General features: G+C 35.4%; 1 protein-coding gene across 1 annotated transcript in view; it reads right to left on the bottom strand.

Moving 5' to 3' along the window:
- LOC128241025 (uncharacterized) overlaps positions 1-18,764 on the bottom strand; it is a 73,529-nt gene that overhangs the window by 41,259 nt on the left and 13,506 nt on the right. Inside the window, exons 3-4 of the mRNA XM_052958010.1 lie at positions 15,607-17,379; positions 4,845-5,013 (exon numbers count right to left, since the gene is read on the bottom strand). Coding sequence (XP_052813970.1) covers positions 4,845-5,013; positions 15,607-17,379 — 1,942 coding nt within the window. The remainder of the gene's footprint in view (positions 1-4,844; positions 5,014-15,606; positions 17,380-18,764) is intronic.

Raw genomic sequence — 18,764 nt, 5'->3', positions numbered from 1 at the left:
CAACTGTCAAAATGAATAGACTTCGTCGATTGATATATTTCATGGTCCAAAGTATCCACGCTACATTTACTGTTGCTTTTTTTATTTCAAATATATAATGTTATTGATTTTAATACTTACAGACTTAATGAAATCTGTAGCGTGCTAGTCGAATGGGTATTAAATTACCCGATGCCGAGGGTAAATATACAAAGTGAACAATGTCAAATTATTGGACAGCTTTGTTATCAAACAACTGCCAGCATCAGATGAGTCTTTCCTTACCCCCCCCCCCCCCCCCCCCCCATAGAATAAGCCATCAACAAGTTCTAGTAGTCGAGTCACTCTTGATTGATCATTTTTAATATTCATAATATGTCTTAGGTGTAAATTTCTACTTTAATTAGTCAATATTATAAGGGAATAAAGCAAATAATAAAATTGCAAGTTGATTTTTCATTTTGCGAGTTGCCTCAAAATGCACTCGCAAAATTTTGCGAGTGCTCCTCAAAGTTAAATTCGAACCCTGAATTGAACAATTTGTAAATACATCAGCATTTCCTTAAAGGTAAGTCCCAGAGACCTTGTTTTTGACCCCAGCTGAAACACTTCAACATATAAGAATTTATGAACAAAAATATTTTTGAAATGTTATTTAAAATTTACATCTGTAACAGTGAAAACTGTTTTCAAACATTTAAACTAATGACTTAGCTTTTTTCCTAAGATGACCTAGTTTTTTACCTGAGATGACCCATATTAGACTATTGACTTTATGACATGGAATAAAAACTTAAATGCAGATTTGTTAACACCTGCATGGCCCCATGCCCAACCGCCAGTTTTCTGCCATACTTTTACCCATAATTTTTATTAAAAAATCTGGCTCAAAATGACGTTAAATATGATCACACTGCCTTACTTTATTTCATTTTGTCTTTTAAATAAAGAGAAAGGGTTTTCTATATTTATGAATTTTCTCATCATATTTTGGTCAAACAATAAATACTTTATTTGGTCAAACAAAAAAAATATGGCAATGTTAATTCTACTCTAAATTCATTATTTAGAAATATCAGAGACTAGTTTGTTTATTTCTCAGTTTTAGAATTACCCTGAGATTATGAAGTGATTTTCATAGTAAGCAAAGTTCTGATATATAACACTTATAATGTCATTATCGCCTCTCACCTGAGAGGTTGTGAGTTAGCCTCCCACCCCCCTCCACCAAATGGCCTAGGTCACTTCCTCAAAGATCAAAACAGAATCTAACCATGGAAATGGACTCAGAGTATTTCAGGTCAGATTTCAGGGTTCGAATTTAGACTCGCTTACCCGCAAATTGCGAGCGGCATTTGCAAATTGCGAGTGACTTTTATTCAAGCTCGCAAAATTTTGCGAGTGGCTTTTTCTAGACCACAAAATGTTAAAAGGCTACCAGTTAAAGAGACGACAATATGGAGTCACGCTCTAGTAAGTTTTCAAAAATAGAACAAATACGGAAAAGGACGAGTTTTATCTCGAATCTTTCCGGGGATGCTCTGAGGCGTGCATAATACAAATGAGTTGACATGACGTAATCACCTAGCTTAATCATTGGCTAAATTTAGCGCTTTTGCTCACTAAATGTAAACCCCATTAACCTTTGAATATATCAGCTCAATTGAGGGACCAAACTGCTTTGTTTAAAGTGTCATTTTTGACAAGAAATGTATTGCATTTCACTATTTCTGGCAAATTTTCACAATTTAATGCATTTATCTTGTCCGGTTGATCAAAATATGCTATTTCCTGGTTTTCACAACTTTTGCCTATTTTTTTTAAAAAATTGAGTCGTCTGCAATCTTACAAGCACTGAAAATGTCCAAATTTGGTGAAAATTTGACTGCGAGAACTTGAAATGTGTGCAAAGATGTGTAGAACTGCCCCATTTGATGCTTAAAATGCCATTTGAGTCCAGGTTCAGTTGAAAAACCTCAAAGAATGGCATTTTGGGCCAAAACGCCTTTGAAAATACAGACGCACAGGCACTTGGGTGACAGGCAGTGAAACTGGAAAACCTGACACAGACTATCAGATTGAGCTAGTTTTGGGTGTATTTATGTATGAAGGACTAATCGAAAGTGTTTTTCATAAAAAATGCAGGGATGGGTTTAGTTATAGGTATGATATTACCATTGCGTCATATGTACTTCCGTTGTGTGAAAAATTCTCAATAAAAAAATAATGTTTTTATGACTGATAGACATGTTTTCACATGCTCAATAGTCAATACACTGTAAATCAAAAAAATCATTATTCCTGAAACTTTTACACCTTAAGTATTTATTTTTGTTTGATTTTTCATTTAGAACAGAGATTTTAGCATAAACTGCTGCCCTATAGTTGAAAGGTCATTTTGGAAGAACTGTCATGGCAGACTGTGCAATTTTTAGAGTTCGTTTTTCAAGTGGAGAGATTTTTCTTAGGAATAACTTGACCCCCCTTTTTTTATTGGCTTAAAAGGTAATTTAAAGCTTGTACTTTAAGAATATATATGTTTTTCATAGTCTGCATTCGCTGGAAATGCCTTTAAATGTTGTCTAAAAATAATCATGTCACATTGAATAATAGAGGAAATGACAATGGTGGTGTGTAACCTCAACTGTCAAAGTGAATAGACTTCCGATATATTTTATAGTCCAAAGCATCTATGCTACATTTACTGCTGCTTTTGTTTATTCTTAATTTATACTGTTACTGTTTTTAATACTTGTAGACTTAATCAGTTAATGAAATCTGTAGCGAATGGGAATTACCCGATGGTGAGGGTAAATATACCCCCCTCAAAGTGAACAATGTCAATTTATTGGACAGCTTTATCATAATGCAGCCAGCATCTGATAAGTCATCTGTACTTCCCCCCCCCCCCCCCCCCCCAAAAAAAAGAATAAGCCAACTACAATTTATAGTAGTCGAGTCACTCTAGATGGACCCTTTTAATATTCATAATATGTCTTAGTTGTGTTTATAATGAAAATAATAAAATTACAAGTTGATTTTTCATTTTGCGAGTTGCCTCAAAAAGCACTTGCAAAATTTTGCGAGTGCTCCTCAAAGTTAAATTCGAACCCTGGATTTAAAACTGAACTGAACTATCACATTTTTTTCTCATTTGAAGTAAAAGTTACCATTCTTTTTGAAAGAAATTTTTTATTTCCCAGGACATTTTCTTCATAAATTCAGTGATACTGCACTCAATCACTCCAATCATAAATCAATTACAAAGTTACATGACCTTGTGGTATTTCAAGTTTGTCATTTGAGGTTATTATTGTTCAATCTTAGTTCAATAATGTACAGAAAAAAGCACACAGAACATGCAAATATAATCATTCATGATGCCCAGAATAAAAATTACCATTGATTTCTTTCCTAATATTCCAAGATAAACTGTTCAATTCCAAATAGTTAACTCCCACACAAACTTTATGAAACTTGGAATTTCAAAATGTTGAGATCCTACTGCTGGGCAGGGGATTCGGGCAGAACATTATTCAACAACAATTTAAAACTAAAAGAAAAAGTGTATATATACTATCATTTAAAGATAAAGGATTTCAACATTATCTCTAATTCATAAATTCTAATCTCGTAAATCCACTAACTATTATCAGGTCTGAAGTATCTGAATAAGCCACAAGCTACATGATAAAGTTAGTATTATAAATATCCACAGATTAGGGATAAATTAGTAAGATGGGATTTATATGTATACTTTCTAATCTTCTAGATTGGAGAAAAAGGCTTCAATATATCTAACTTATTTAATTGGTCAAAACTAAGGTTGGGTTACTCATCTTCAGTTTATGTTTGTAGATAAGTGTTTTAATGAAAGCATTTGTTAAAAGAATCTTGAAAGATCACTCAGTGAATGCATGCTGACAAATTAAATGCATGAAAGGAATAATGTTGTCAATAAAATCACCAAATAATCTTGTATACATTTCATCTTAGCCCAAGTCCATCTGATAAAGATGGAACAATACATGATTCAACTCTAACAGGCATGTGACTTGCCCAGCAGTTATCTTGTTCACATGATACTAACATGATAAAGGTCAATCTATTTAGTTATTTAAAGTGAATGTTACCAAGCTTGGCTCACTTATTTTAGTGCACTATTGTCAGTAACAGCTTGGTAAAAGACAGCGGCAACCTAAAAGACTAACAAACTGCAATGTGGTTGGCCATCACTTATTATAACACACTGTGATAGTCAAATAAAACTTGTTATATATGCATATTCACAATTATGACATAGCTCATTATATGTGCGTGCAACACCCATCACTCTGAATGATATATTTGTGAAATAAAGTCCCTTCATGAGCGGATGAAGACAGACATACATTTGCATTGGTTTTAAGTGTTGTTGTTTTATAATGCTGTCACAAACATTCTGGTTTATCCGTCACAAAAGGATGAACCTTGCTTCCACCCCTTCACTTACAGTTATAACTTATAGTTCCTATATTAGAGATGAAGTGATTTCTCCAGTACTTTCCGGTAGCAAACCCATTTATACATTATTGGTAAATACAAACATATCACATTTCATGTAATATCAAGAACGGTAAATAACCAACTAACATTCATGTCCAATATAATATATGAAACAAAACAACGATTTCAATGAATCATACAAGATCAACAGCACGCGGAGGGCCCAAATGTTCAGCTATATTAATGAAATGTCATTAATTTTGTTAAATCATATTAAGAAGTTTTACATTTTACCAGAAAACATCATGATTAAAATAATGCTGCTTTAAATGATATTTTAAAAAGCGTGTTGAACTCCTCATCTTTATTTCACTACATACCACTTCCTGCTGAGTTCCCAATGCCAATCCCACTGTCATTGTGGCCGTCCCCTTGCTCATTGTCAGCAGGCTGTCTGTCTGACAGGTGTCCGGGGGCCGTTGGGGTAGACGACTTCTGCAGACTAAACACTGTCGCATTCGGATTCAGGCCCTGCAGCTTTGGGGTGACCTGCAATAATGAATAGTGTTCTACAGTCATATATACTGGGATATAGTTTTGGGTTGATGTTATTTTTCTTTATTAGTCTTAACAGTTTTGGACTCTGCTACAATATGTGTCACCTTGTGATGACCTGCACAAAGTTGCAAAATGCATGCACTAATCATTTCTTGTTGATATAAAATCCTGTAATGGTTGTGAACTGTCTCAGACAGACTGGTCCATTTTTGGGTGAGAGGGACATCTATGGCCTAAACTGAAAATATTTCAATTACTTGAAATAATAACAGATTGGCATGCATATATTATGTAGAAATGGGGAGGAAAATATAAACACCACTTTAGTAGGACTACAACAATACATTTCTTCAAATTGAAAATATCTGGCTACAGGGAAAGACTACAAATCTGGAAAATAATGTTAATATTTAAATCTGAAAAAGAACATGTTAAAATAATCCATCGCTCACCTAAGATAAATCTTTGTCTAATTGCCAGTAGCATATACCGTATTATATCATGTATAGGACGCTAGCATAGATAGGACGCAGGCAAAAAAATAGTTGAGAAAACGGGTAAAACCCCTTAATATATAAGATAGGACGCAGCGGAAAAATGTTAAAATAGGAGCCGAAAAATTGAGGTTGGTAAAGTATTTATAACATATATTGAAGTAAAAAACAAACAAAAAATTGTATATTAGGCATATTTCGATAACTGTCTTGTGTATTTCGATAATTATCGTCGTATTTTGGTAATTTAGCGTACATAACAAAGATATATGTCTTGACATTTTGAGAACATTCACGCATATTATAAGACTCATACAAATGCCGTAATAGTCCCGACTGAGAGTCAACCGTTGCAACCGTTGCAATAGTCCCGACATGCCTTCTGAATGACAGTCAACCGTTGCAACCGTTGCAATCGCAACAAAACTGTATTGTCAAAACTGAGGATTGTTTTGATAAGGCTTGTCGCTGCGCGGATTAAAGCATGTAGGCATAATTAATGATTGTCGGTAATTAGTCTTGCCAGCGGAAGGCACGTCAGGTAAAGTGCGAACAAACAACCATTTTTCTAATGACAGACAGCGGGTGTTTTTCACACCTTCGCACATTTGAAAAGATTTGATATTGACAATAATGCTACTTTGCGTTATGCACATTCCTTCATTAATTTTTTAAAACAGTAACATACAACAAAATGTTTTGTAAAATATCGAAACATTAAAATCATGAACAACGATTAATTGATATTTACCTCCTTTCCCGATTTTCCGTTGCTGTTATAACTCAATCCAGTTAAAATGCTGACTCACATCGAGTTTTTGTGAGTAGCGTCCCTTTTATAAAAAAGTAAACACTCGTATTTTTTTTCAATTTATTTCTCAATAAATCATTTTAAAGTAAACATTCAATATATCTCTGCGTGTGTTAACTTGCGTGATTTTACATATGTCAGTTGTTCTCTTCGGTGACGCAGTACAGATACTTACTATTACCGCGTTCTTCCCCGGTCCAATATTTTCGACCCGAAATGGACTGAGAAAAAACAGATGCAATTCTAATAGCATAGAAAGGACGCAGGCACTTTTTAAGACGAGAATTGGGGGTAAAAAAGTGCGTCCTATGCATGATATAATACGGTAATCTGATTTAATATGCAAGGAACAAGATGTTTCCTGTTTGATTATTTGTACAATTTTAATCTGGAACTATTTTTTCATACTTAAGGCCACACCAAATTGATATTACGTTCCGCGGATTTACCGCTCCTATTTTTTTGAAAATGTAAAAAAAATATTTTTATTTTTTTGTGCGCCCGCACCTCCATTTTGATCACCAAGCAGTTTTTTTTCAGGTAATAATTTATTAAAAGGCTAAAAATAATCAAGTATAATTTTTCTACGCTAGTTTTCGAGTTTTTGTAAAGGGAAGTTACCGATGCGTAGTGTTTTTATACTGTATCTCGATCGGTTTAGCATGGGTTTCAATAAATTCAATCAAAATGGCGGCTTCCGGTATAAACGATGTGGCTCGAAGTTTGGAAATTCAATCTTATTTTTGACAATAAATATGTTCTGAGCATGCTTGAAGTCATTATTGATCGTCTCATGCACTAAAGGATCATTATTTAAAGCAATCATTATGCAATAAAGCATGTGTATCTGAGACTGGTAGCGATTATATTGCGTAATGACTGACTCGTTTTGAATGGAAATCGGAATGATCAACTTTGTACTATTTTATTCAAGTCATAATACAAGGGACCAAAATTTTACCTCGTTACGACGATGCTGAAGATATGTCGACATGGAACATGAGTCATTGTTTGGTCCAAATTGATGTATCAAGCTCATTTTTGATCAAATTCTGACAAAACAACAGTTTTGAACAAGTATCTTTTCACAAATAGCGATATAAACACTGGTCTAGATATACCTCAACATAAGTAAGCCTAAGTTTATCACCTTATATTTTGTTTTTATTTGCAGCATAATCCGGAATTGTAATGCACTTGTCAATTGTAACCACTGCCCCGCCCACCCCTCGCCCTTGTTCCAGGGGTATACCGGGGACAGCAGAGGCAATGGGCTGTGTTTTTACCTTTCAGGTGGCCCCGCAGTGCCTAGTGAATGTGGTTTTGTCAGCACAGTGTGTCCCTGCAGGTCGGGTATTTTACCCGGGTTTAGGGAGACCGGAAGTCAAAGTCCCCGCCATTCTGGACTTGGGGGGGGGGGGGGGGGCATATACAATTGGCTGGTGCATAAAAATATCTAAATAACCAAAAAAAAGTACTCTAAAAAAATATTTTTGTTTTAATAAGCACATGTCATTGCATTTCCTGTGATAATATAAACAAAATTTAGTCTATGTTATATGGAGTCTGATGTTTGACGATGCCTGTGTAAGTGATCATTTTTTGCAAATCCAAAATCAATCCTAATTTATGTCTAAATACAGTTGCATATGATGTTAAACTGATTCAGGTAGATTTATATAAGTCGTTTCAAACTTTTTACTAAAAGCAGGGTTATTTATTATTATGAATGATCGTCATATTAAAGTACGTTTTAATCATATAAGAAATAAGATTTATCCAAATAATGTTTGTACTAAACACGGATGAATAAATAGTGTGTATTCCGACATTTTCCCAATGTCCTTTAGAGGTTCAGTTCAAGAAGGCATTAAAATGGGTTTAAGGGCTATTATTTTGAACAATCTTTCTTATTTATATTGAATATAAGGAAAAATATATTTTTGCTCTGCGCTCGCTTCGGTTTTAATGAAAACTGACAAAAAAAATTTTTTTATTTTTTTTCGCTCGCTCCCTCCAATTTTTTTTGGCAATAATCTGAGGAACTAAACATTAATTTGGTGTGGCCTAAAGGATGATACATTATTCTTTAATATGCGAAGTAGTGGTTCAACACTGGTTTCATGCCACAGGAATCTTTTCAAAATGGATCTCTAAAATTACAATATATATATATACTTATATAGAAGTGCATTTCAGCCACTGATCATGTAGACAATCCTAACCACTCCCCAAATTTAAATCAAAATGCAGGAAATATTTTTGTTCCTAGTAATATTTAGTTTATGCCAGTAACTTCCTTACTCTCCACTCAAAGACACTGTATCAATACTGAAATTCATAAATTCATATTTATAACCTAACATTGAACCCATACAAAATTCAAAACCAAAATTTCAACTATTTCTTCTTCATCAAAATTATCCTTAAATCAAAGTGTCAATAATCATTATTAATCAACCCCTATAAAGCATATAACACTATGAACTGCAAGCTTTAAGTGCTGTGAAGCCATCCCCATTGAATAGGTCAATATTTTCAAGTCATAGGTGGCTTGCATTAAATAATTGCAGAGAGTGGATATGTGTGCCTGAGCCAAAGATAGCTTCTTAATGTTTCCAAGATGAACAGGAGTATACATATAAGTAATTTCTCATCTTCTCAACCATTTTAACATTGCCTTATTAAGGGACGATAATGTCAATCTGAACTGTAAATTTAGCTCTTTCATGTTCTAATCTGAACTCCAAACTATGACAATTTCTCTTCATCACTTAATTTCTAGATGTTCTAATTGTGTGCTCTACATGGTCGTAGTGTCAGTTCTATAATCAATTGAATAGGGCTGGCAAATCTTCATCCTCATCCCAGATCAATACCCCACCCACTCACAATTCATATTCCTAGATAGACTCCAGTTTCTTCTACAATCGATTTCTGACCACAGCAACATTCATTATTGACAGATACCTACTCATACCAGTGGAGTTATACTAGTATAAAGAATTACCTTCCATTACCTATTTCTTAAATTTTTACTAAAACGATGTCCATAATATACAAGTGAATTTGACATACTCATTCCCGCTATTGATGAGTAGGTATAGCTGTACATACTCATTCCCGTTAAGGTACATACTCATTCCCGTAAAGGTATGGCTGTACATACTCATTCCCGCTATTAATGTGTAGGTATAGCTTTTAAATACTCATTCCCGCTATTGATGAGTAGGTATAGCTGTACATACTCATTCCCGCTAAGGTATAGCTGTACATACTCATTCCCGTTAAGGTATAGCTGTACATACTCATTCCCGTAAAGGTATGGCTGTACATACTCATTCCGGCTATTGATGTGTAGGTATAGCTTGTACATACTCATTCCCGCTATTGATGAGTAGGTATAGCTTGTACATACTCATTCCCGCTATTGATGAGTAGGTATAGCTGTACATACTCATTCCCGTTAAGGTACATACTCATTCCCGTAAAGGTATGGCTGTACATACTCATTCCCGCTATTAATGTGTAGGTATAGCTTTTACATACTCATTCCCGCTATTGATGAGTAGGTATAGCTGTACATACTCATTCCCGCTATTGATGAGTAGGTATAGCTGTACATACTCATTCCCGCTATTGATGAGTAGGTTAGCTGTACATACTCATTCCCGCTATTGATGAGTAGGTATAGCTGTACATACTCATTCCCGCTATTGATGAGTAGGTTAGCTGTACATACTCATTCCCGCTATTGATGAGTAGGTATAGCTGTACATACTCATTCCCGCTATTGATGAGTAGGTATAGCTGTACATACTCATTCCCGCTAAGGTATAGCTGTACATACTCATTCCCGTAAAGGTATAGCTGTACATACTCATTCCCGCTATTGATGAGTAGGTATAGCTTGCACATACTCATTCCCGCTATTGATGAGTAGGTATAGCTGTACATACTCATTCCCGCTATTGATGAGTAGGTATAGCTGTACATACTCATTCCCGCTATTGATGAGTAGGTATAGCTTGCACATACTCATTTCCGCTATTGATGAGTAGGTATGGCTTGCACATACTCATTCCCGCTATTGATACTCATTCCCGCTATTGATGAGTAGGTATGGCTTGTACATACTCATTCCCGCTATTGATGAGTAGGTATGGCTTGTACATACTCATTTCCGCTATTGATGAGTAGGTATAGCTGTACATACTCATTCCTGCTATTGATGAGTAGGTATAGCTGTACATACTCATTCCCGCTATTGATGAGTAGGTATAGCTGTACATACTCATTCCCGCTATTGATGAGTAGGTATAGCTGTACATACTCATTCCCGCTATTGATGAGTAGGTATGGCTTGTACATACTCATTTCCGCTATTGATGAGTAGGTATAGCTGTACATACTCATTCCCGCTATTGATGAGTAGGTATGGCTTGTACATACTCATTCCCGCTATTGATGATTAGGTATAGCTGTACATACTCATTCCCGCTATTGATGAGTAGGTATAGCTTGTACATACTCATTTCCGCTATTGATGAGTAGGTATAGCTGTACATACTCATTCCCGCTATTGATGAGTAGGTATGGCTTGTACATACTCATTCCCGCTATTGATGAGTAGGTATGGCTTGTACATACTCATTCCCGCTATTGATGAGTAGGTATAGCTTGTACATACTCATTCCCGCTATTGATGAGTAGGTATAGCTTGTACATACTCATTCCCGCTATTGATGAGTAGGTATAGCTGCACATACTCATTCCCGCTATTGATGAGTAGGTATAGCTGCACATACTCATTACCGCTATTGATGAGTAGGTATAGCTGTACATACTCATTCCCGCTATTGATGAGTAGGTATAGCTGTACATACTCATTCCCGTTAAGGTATAGCTGTACATACTCATTCCCGCTATTAATGAGTAGGTATAGCTGCACATACTCATTCCCGCTATTGATGAGTAGGTATAGCTGTACATACTCATTCCCGTTAAGGTATAGCTGTACATACTCATTCCCGTAAAGGTATGGCTGTACATACTCATTCCCGCTATTGATGTGTAGGTATAGCTTGCACATACTCATTCCCGCTATTGATGAGTAGGTATAGCTTGCACATACTCATTCCCGTTAAGGTATAGCTGTACATACTCATTCCCGTAAAGGTATGGCTGCACATACTCATTCCCGTAAAGGTATGGCTGCACATACTCATTCCCGTAAAGGTATGGCTGCACATACTCATTCCTGTTAAGGTATAGCTGTACATACTCATTCCCGTAAAGGTATGGCTGCACATACTCATTCCCGCTATTGATGAGTAGGTATGGCTTGTACATACTCATTCCCGTTATTGATGAGTAGGTATGGCTTGTACATACCCATTCCCGCTATTGATGAGTAGGTATGGCTTGTACATACCCATTCCCGCTATTGATGAGTAGGTATGGCTTGCACATACTCATTCCCGCTATTGATGAGTAGGTATGGCTTGTACATACTCATTCCCGCTATTGATGAGTAGGTATAGCTTGCACATACCCATTCCCGCTATTGATGAGTAGGTATAGCTTGCACATACTCATTCCCGCTATTGATGAGTAGGTATAGCTGTACATACTCATTCCCGCTATTGATGAGTAGGTATAGCTTGCACATACTCATTCCCGCTATTGATGAGTAGGTATGGCTTGCACATACTCATTCCTGCTATTGATGAGTAGGTATGGCTTGTACATACCCATTCCCGCTATTGATGAGTAGGTATGGCTTGTACATACTCATTCCCGCTATTGATGAGTAGGTATAGCTTGTACATACTCATTCCCGTTATTGATAAGTAGGTATGGCTTGCACATACTCATTCCTGCTATTGATGAGTATGTATAGCTTGTACTTATTCATTCCCGTTATCAGGGGTCGACACTGACCATTTTTCCAAGGGATCCCGAAGGGACACCAACATTTGAAATCAGGTGTCCCTTCATGAAATTAGGAGTCCCTTCCATTTTTTACATTTTTTCATTACTTAACCTGTTTTAATATTAAATTTAACATGCAAATACAGTGCCTTTTACTTTTCAGTTTGTAATTCAAGTAAACACCATATTATACATGTTTTCAACAGCATGAAATGACAAGTTAGTAGCACAATGTCAGACATATGAACCTCTGGCAATGGCAGAGAGGAAGATTTGGGTCTCCAAGTCAGTAGATTGGGTTCAAAAGCGGTAGAATGTCTAAGTCTCTTTTGTTTTCAGTCAAAAACACAGATGGATACAATGTAAACAAAAACTTGATGTTGTTACTATTTTTAGATTTTCGGAAAATACGCTTAAAATACGCCATGGTTCAGGGTCTTGTCATATGTCAGTGCTTTTTATTGAGAAACAGTAGGAATATTACATCTGGCTTGTGAAAAGTTTATATTTAGTAGAGCTGCTCATCAATCGATCAATCAGCGTGCCCAACAGGTGTAGTGCATACTGTAAGAGCAGATGACCAAAAATGTTTATGCATTGATTGCATTTTATAAAACTAAAGTTGGGAATTTTATTTCTATATTGTTTTGATCGAAGCATATTTACAACAAAGAATTTTGAATAGTAGGATTCCAGTATTTGTGCCGTAAATATTACTGTATCAACTCGAAGGTCGCATCATTTAAGCATCAAAGTCAGTAGTGTTGGTTTCTTTTTGGGGCGGTTCTGACACATAAGCAAAATAATTCAACATAATTATTAAACCGATAATAAAAGTATGTCACCTCTGACCTTGTTGATTATATAAACAACAAAACGGAAGCGTTAACCCGCATGCGCACTGGAAATGACCTGTTTATTTATAGATTCATGACGTAACTATAGTCAAAAAGTCAGCCATACTTTCGCTTTAGTGTGTTGGACGTATCAATAATAATATCATTTTCACATGCACTTTTTTAAGAAATTTAGGGGACCCAAATTTAGGTAATAAATAAATGAAACGCTATTTATTTATTAATATTTAGCTTTTATCAGTCAAAATTTAAGTGTCCCGACGGAATACCGGACTTCAAAGTTCAGGTGTCCCTCCCGAAAAATTGGTGTCCTCGGGATCCCGGGACCCCGTTAGTGTCGAACACTGCGTTATTGATAAGTAGGTATGGCTTGCATATTCTCATTCCCATTATTGATGAGTAGGTATGGCTTTTATTGACAAACTTTTGATTTCAATTACATAATCAAATGATTGAAATGGCTCCGCGGAGTATTCTAATATCTAATTATTAGGGATGGCAACAAGTAGTAAAATTGGTACTCGAGTACTTGGACAATCTTTCTATCGAGTACTCGGGTACTGGATTACTTGGATAACTTGAGTTGTTTTCTGGAGGCAAGTTTGTGTATATATATATACATGTATCGTTCATGTACTTGGTGCGTTGGTCGTTTTCATCTTTTAAATTAAATAAGACTGTCATTATGTACCTTAACAGAAAAAAATCAATAAATAGAAAAAAAAAAGTTGTTTCATGCTTTTAATTTGGCCTTTTCATTGCGTTTTATATATTCATAAGTGCTAAAATATAATTGGCGTGTAAAACTAGGATCATATTTGAGTGTCTAGATGATCAAGACTACATTCAATAATAAATCAAATTCAGAATTACAATGAACGAAAATTATTTATAAATTTGTTAAGTTGTTTACTCTACGAAATAAAATTTAAACTGACCCTTTCCCATACTGAAATATTGTTGTTTACCTCATTAATATGCATAATTCCTGAATTAAAATATCAACCAATCAATTGTGATAATCATTGCAAGCAATATGCCCATTCAGGAATCATTGCTCGTAACGTTCGTTACCTTTTCCCTCATCAATGTCCATTGTATAGTATAAATTCTCTAATTGGTAAACAATACAATTATGTAGGCGATGTACCGCTATCAAAACATCGCTTATTGACATCAGTATTAGTTTCAAATTAGGGCCCTTTGTTGACAGTTTACAACACCTGTCAATTAACTTATTAGGGTCAAATGTGTACACAGCAAGGATTAGAGGGGTCGTAAATTGTCTTCTTGTTAAATGCTCCAGATCTGTTACTTACGTCTGTAAATCATGTATTTGGTGAAATTCATAAAAAAAAATTAAAAAATTCGAGTACTTGAGTAGTGATTTGGTACTCGGGTACTCGGATGATCGATTGAGTACTAGAGTACTTGGGTACTCGTTGCCATCCCTACTAATTATAATTGTTATCGTGTTAAAGCTGCACTCTCACAGATATACCATTTTTACAATTTTTTGCGTAAATATCTGCAAACTAATATTAAAAGATTGCTGACAAAAGATCAGATCAATATTTGCATATTTCCGTTCAAAATTAATGTTTTATGGCTTAAACCGTTACTAACGGTAAGAAAAATGCATAAAACAATACTTTTTTAACTTAAATATAAAAATCTGCGATGTAATTTTTTTTCAGCAGCCTTATATAACTGGTTTCCATGGATGTTCACAAAAATTGGCTCGTTCAAAGATTATTTTTTTTAAAAGTTGTCAGAACGTTTAATCTGTGAGAGTGCAGCTTTAAAAGCATACCATGCAATTTCAAGGTACAGCCATAAAATATAATTCATAGGTGTAAGCATTCGTTTGGATATAATTATATACATATTAAGTTACACAATCGGTTTTCTCAATAAGAACAGGCTACTACATTGCTGCAATGCATGTAGTGGGTGAAATATCATTGCTTTGTCAGTTTGTGGTATTTTGCTCATGTTCAACACAGGTAGAACAGTTATAACTTATTTCTTATTTATTACTGGGAAAAGGCATTCGATAAAAAAAATCTGACACTGATCGTATAATACACTCTTTTTTTTTTGAATCGGTCAAGAAAAATAATAGTAAGCTCCTCAAAGGCTTGTTTAATCAACACTTGTTGAACTCATTGAATAAAATTGTATATAATCAGTTTTCTCCACTAAAACAGACAGTTCAAACGACAGTTTGGCTGGTTCAAATTAGGAAAATTACGTGAATATAAAGAAGATAAAGTAGTAGCTGGTCGGTTACTTCAGCTCTTTGAGACAGTTCATCCGAAAAATTTTACAACCCTGCATTAAATGTCGACTCCTGACAGACCCTACATATATATATTTAACATATATAACAATTATGCCTTTCATTATGTAGAAACTATTTAGTTTACCACCTCGGACTGATACTGCCACCTATGGCATAAACTCATATTGTTTGCCATGTCCTCACCTGTTGGAGTGTGTAGTCCTTCTCATATCCTTGTCTCGTCTGCTTCACACAGACCACAATCGAGTTGGCCGAGTAATAGAACACATCACCAGGGAATAGGTTCTCATGAGAGAACTGCTCATAGTCTGAACATGTGCAGTATCCGCAATATTCACACGTAAAATCCCTATCTGAAGTCATGTGACCACAATATTCCCCGGGATTAGTTTCATAGTTAAGTATGGAAATACCAGTGGAATCACTGCCATATACAGTCATACTTTGAAATGCACCATTTTCATTTTGTATTGCACCATTCAAAACAGAATTATTATTGGTTACAGAATTGTTATACGCATTATATGCAGAAGTATAGCATAATTTATTTGAATGAGGATATCGTGAATGTATCTGAAAACCCTTTCCCTCATATTCGGAATGGAATTGTACAGGAGGTAAATGTTTACTACCATCATAAGCACTACAGTCTTCCCCACTGACATCACTTGTATCGCTATACAATCCAGTGCTTGTCCCAAAGCTAACTCCAGAGTCAACAAACGAGTTCCACATATTTGGACTTGGGTCAAGACTACTACTTGTGTCTTGTTCACTAGCCCATGAACTTATGCTATATTGGCTACAGTTTGAATCACTACTGATGCCAGTGGTATAACTAGTGTCCACTTGCAGTGCAGTTCTGTAGTCAGATTTGTTCATACTATGCAACCTGGTGTCAATTTGTGACTGAACAGTGTCTGACACTTCTTTATCCTCTATGGAAGTCCATACCTCAACCTCTTTATCTTTCTGTTCACCTTTACCCAAATCTGAATCTTCAGGAATGTCTGTTTTGCTCAACTTATTGCTGTCTTTGGAAGCCTCAGAACTATCTTTGGTGTTGTCTTTCATACCATCATTAACATGTCTTGTATTGACACTCTCTTTATAACATGGTATAACCTTTCCTCCCTCAGCAGCAGTTTTGTCTACAACCTCTTTAACATCCAAATTCTTTTCAGCAGTTTTACTCAGTTCAGCTTTAGTGTTACCAGTAGAATCAGCAGTATTTTTCTCAGCTCTCATCTTCTTTATTACTGTTTTATCCTTAAAAGTAGTATTTATTTGATTCCTTAAATTACTCTTGTTATCCTTAGTTTCTGTAGCCCCTCTACATTCTTTTCTTCTTTCAACACTTTGATTTGCAGTGACATCTTTAATTGAATCCATGCCATTTACACATTTGTTTCCAGCCATATCATAGATACCATCAGTTTTTTTCCCTCTTTCCACTTTCCTATGCCTTCCTTTTACTACAGTTTTCCCTACTGTGTTAACTTCCCTGGCATTATCAGTCCCTCCAGCATGACTGTTGCCCACCATTTTTGGTATCCTGTAGATCTCATTCTCTTCGGCAGATCTGTCGATCTGCTCCTCCCCCACATCATGATCTGCTTCATACTCCTCCACCTCTTCGTACCAGCTCTTACTTAAACTCATCTCACCATCATTTGCTTCTTCTTTTTTTTCTTCTTCTTCATTCTTTGCATCATCCGGGTTCACGTAGTCAAAATAGTCAATGACTGGAACACCTTTTGTGACCTGTGTGTCAGATCTCGTCGGCGGAAATAACCTCGCGCCATGATAGCTGGCGACACCGATTTGCGTGTGCAATTTCAACGTTTCGTAATTGGACTCCACTTTGGCAAACTTTCGTAAACAGTTCTCTTCATAAACTACCACTCTTTCTAAATGGACTGTTTCCCAATCCTGAACTTTTGGTCTGAAGTTGTTCTCTTAATGTTTTCTTTTGGTATTCTAATTCCTTTTGAGAGGTAGTTTTATTTTATTTTCATTATTCAACAATCACAACACTTTGCAAACATATCATTCAGTATGTCATGACTTTTACTCAATCTAATTATCTATCCATTCAATTCTAACTTTCCTTCAATCAATGATTTACAGTCAAAATATTCTTCAGATGTCTTCCCACCAGAAAAAAGCAAGAATCAGAATTAACTTTTCGTGTGGAAAATTTTCTTATCTAAATGTAGATAATAATTCACCACAAAAAGAAATACCAAGGTTCACACTCAGTTTTTTTTTATTCTTCTGCTATAGATTTTTCTATACTTAATTGAAACAACTATGGACTTTCACTGACAATTTGCCATGTATTGAAATCTATTTGAATTTCATAATATGGACAAACTATTAACATGATATTCCGAAACATACAAATTAGATCACAGCAACACAATCATTCTGTGAGATTAACTTATTACACACCTAAATGCACAATGAACATAATCAAGTCTCCTTAAATCTCAAAAAGGACAAAATTAAACCAGACAAATTATATCCTGAATAAAACAATTCTTACTTAAATATCCTGTTTGAAGGTAATTTTACTAAGACGGAATTACACAAAACATTGTTCACTGATTGGCTAACAAGATTATTTGCATCCTTACACAACGATAAACCATATTGGGACGATATTTCCACTAAAATAGCATTTAATAGGTGACCAGCTTTCACTTTTGCCTAAGTGTTACTTTAAATAGCATCATAATTATACCCAAATAGGACCACATTAATGATTGCTCAACTGATAATAAAATTCATTGATTTCTGGCATAACTTACATCTTTTATCTGAACTGTCATGTATTTTTTGAAAAGGAATAACCAGAGCTATTTACAAAGCTAGATGCTTATATTTGTATATATATCATGCCACAACTCAGTAAGGAATTATAACCAATTAATGCCCATTTAACCATAGCTCACACCTATTTACAATGTACCAGTAAGCTTATGAAAATGGGCATTGAGTATCCATGACACATCCATATTTACAATAATATTCCCTGTGCATACAATTTAAGTTAGATTGAGAATTATGTTTTTGAAAATCATCATGCTATGCACTGCAGTAGAATCATCATGCTATGCACTGCAGTAGAATCATCATGCTATGCACGGCAGTAGAATCATCATGCTATGCACGGCAGTAGAATCATCATGCTATGCACTGCAGTAGAATCATCATGCTATGCACTGCAGTAGAATCATCATGCTATGCACGGCAGTAGAATCATCATGCTATGCACTGCAGTAGAATCATCATGCTATGCACGGCAGTAGAATCATCATGCTATGCACTGCAGTAGA

This window comes from Mya arenaria, chromosome 7, assembly GCF_026914265.1.
Source record: "Mya arenaria isolate MELC-2E11 chromosome 7, ASM2691426v1".
Lineage (NCBI taxonomy): Eukaryota > Metazoa > Mollusca > Bivalvia > Myida > Myidae > Mya > Mya arenaria.
Note: the sequence above shows the minus strand (reverse complement) of the source record. Positions and strands in the feature narration are given on the sequence as shown.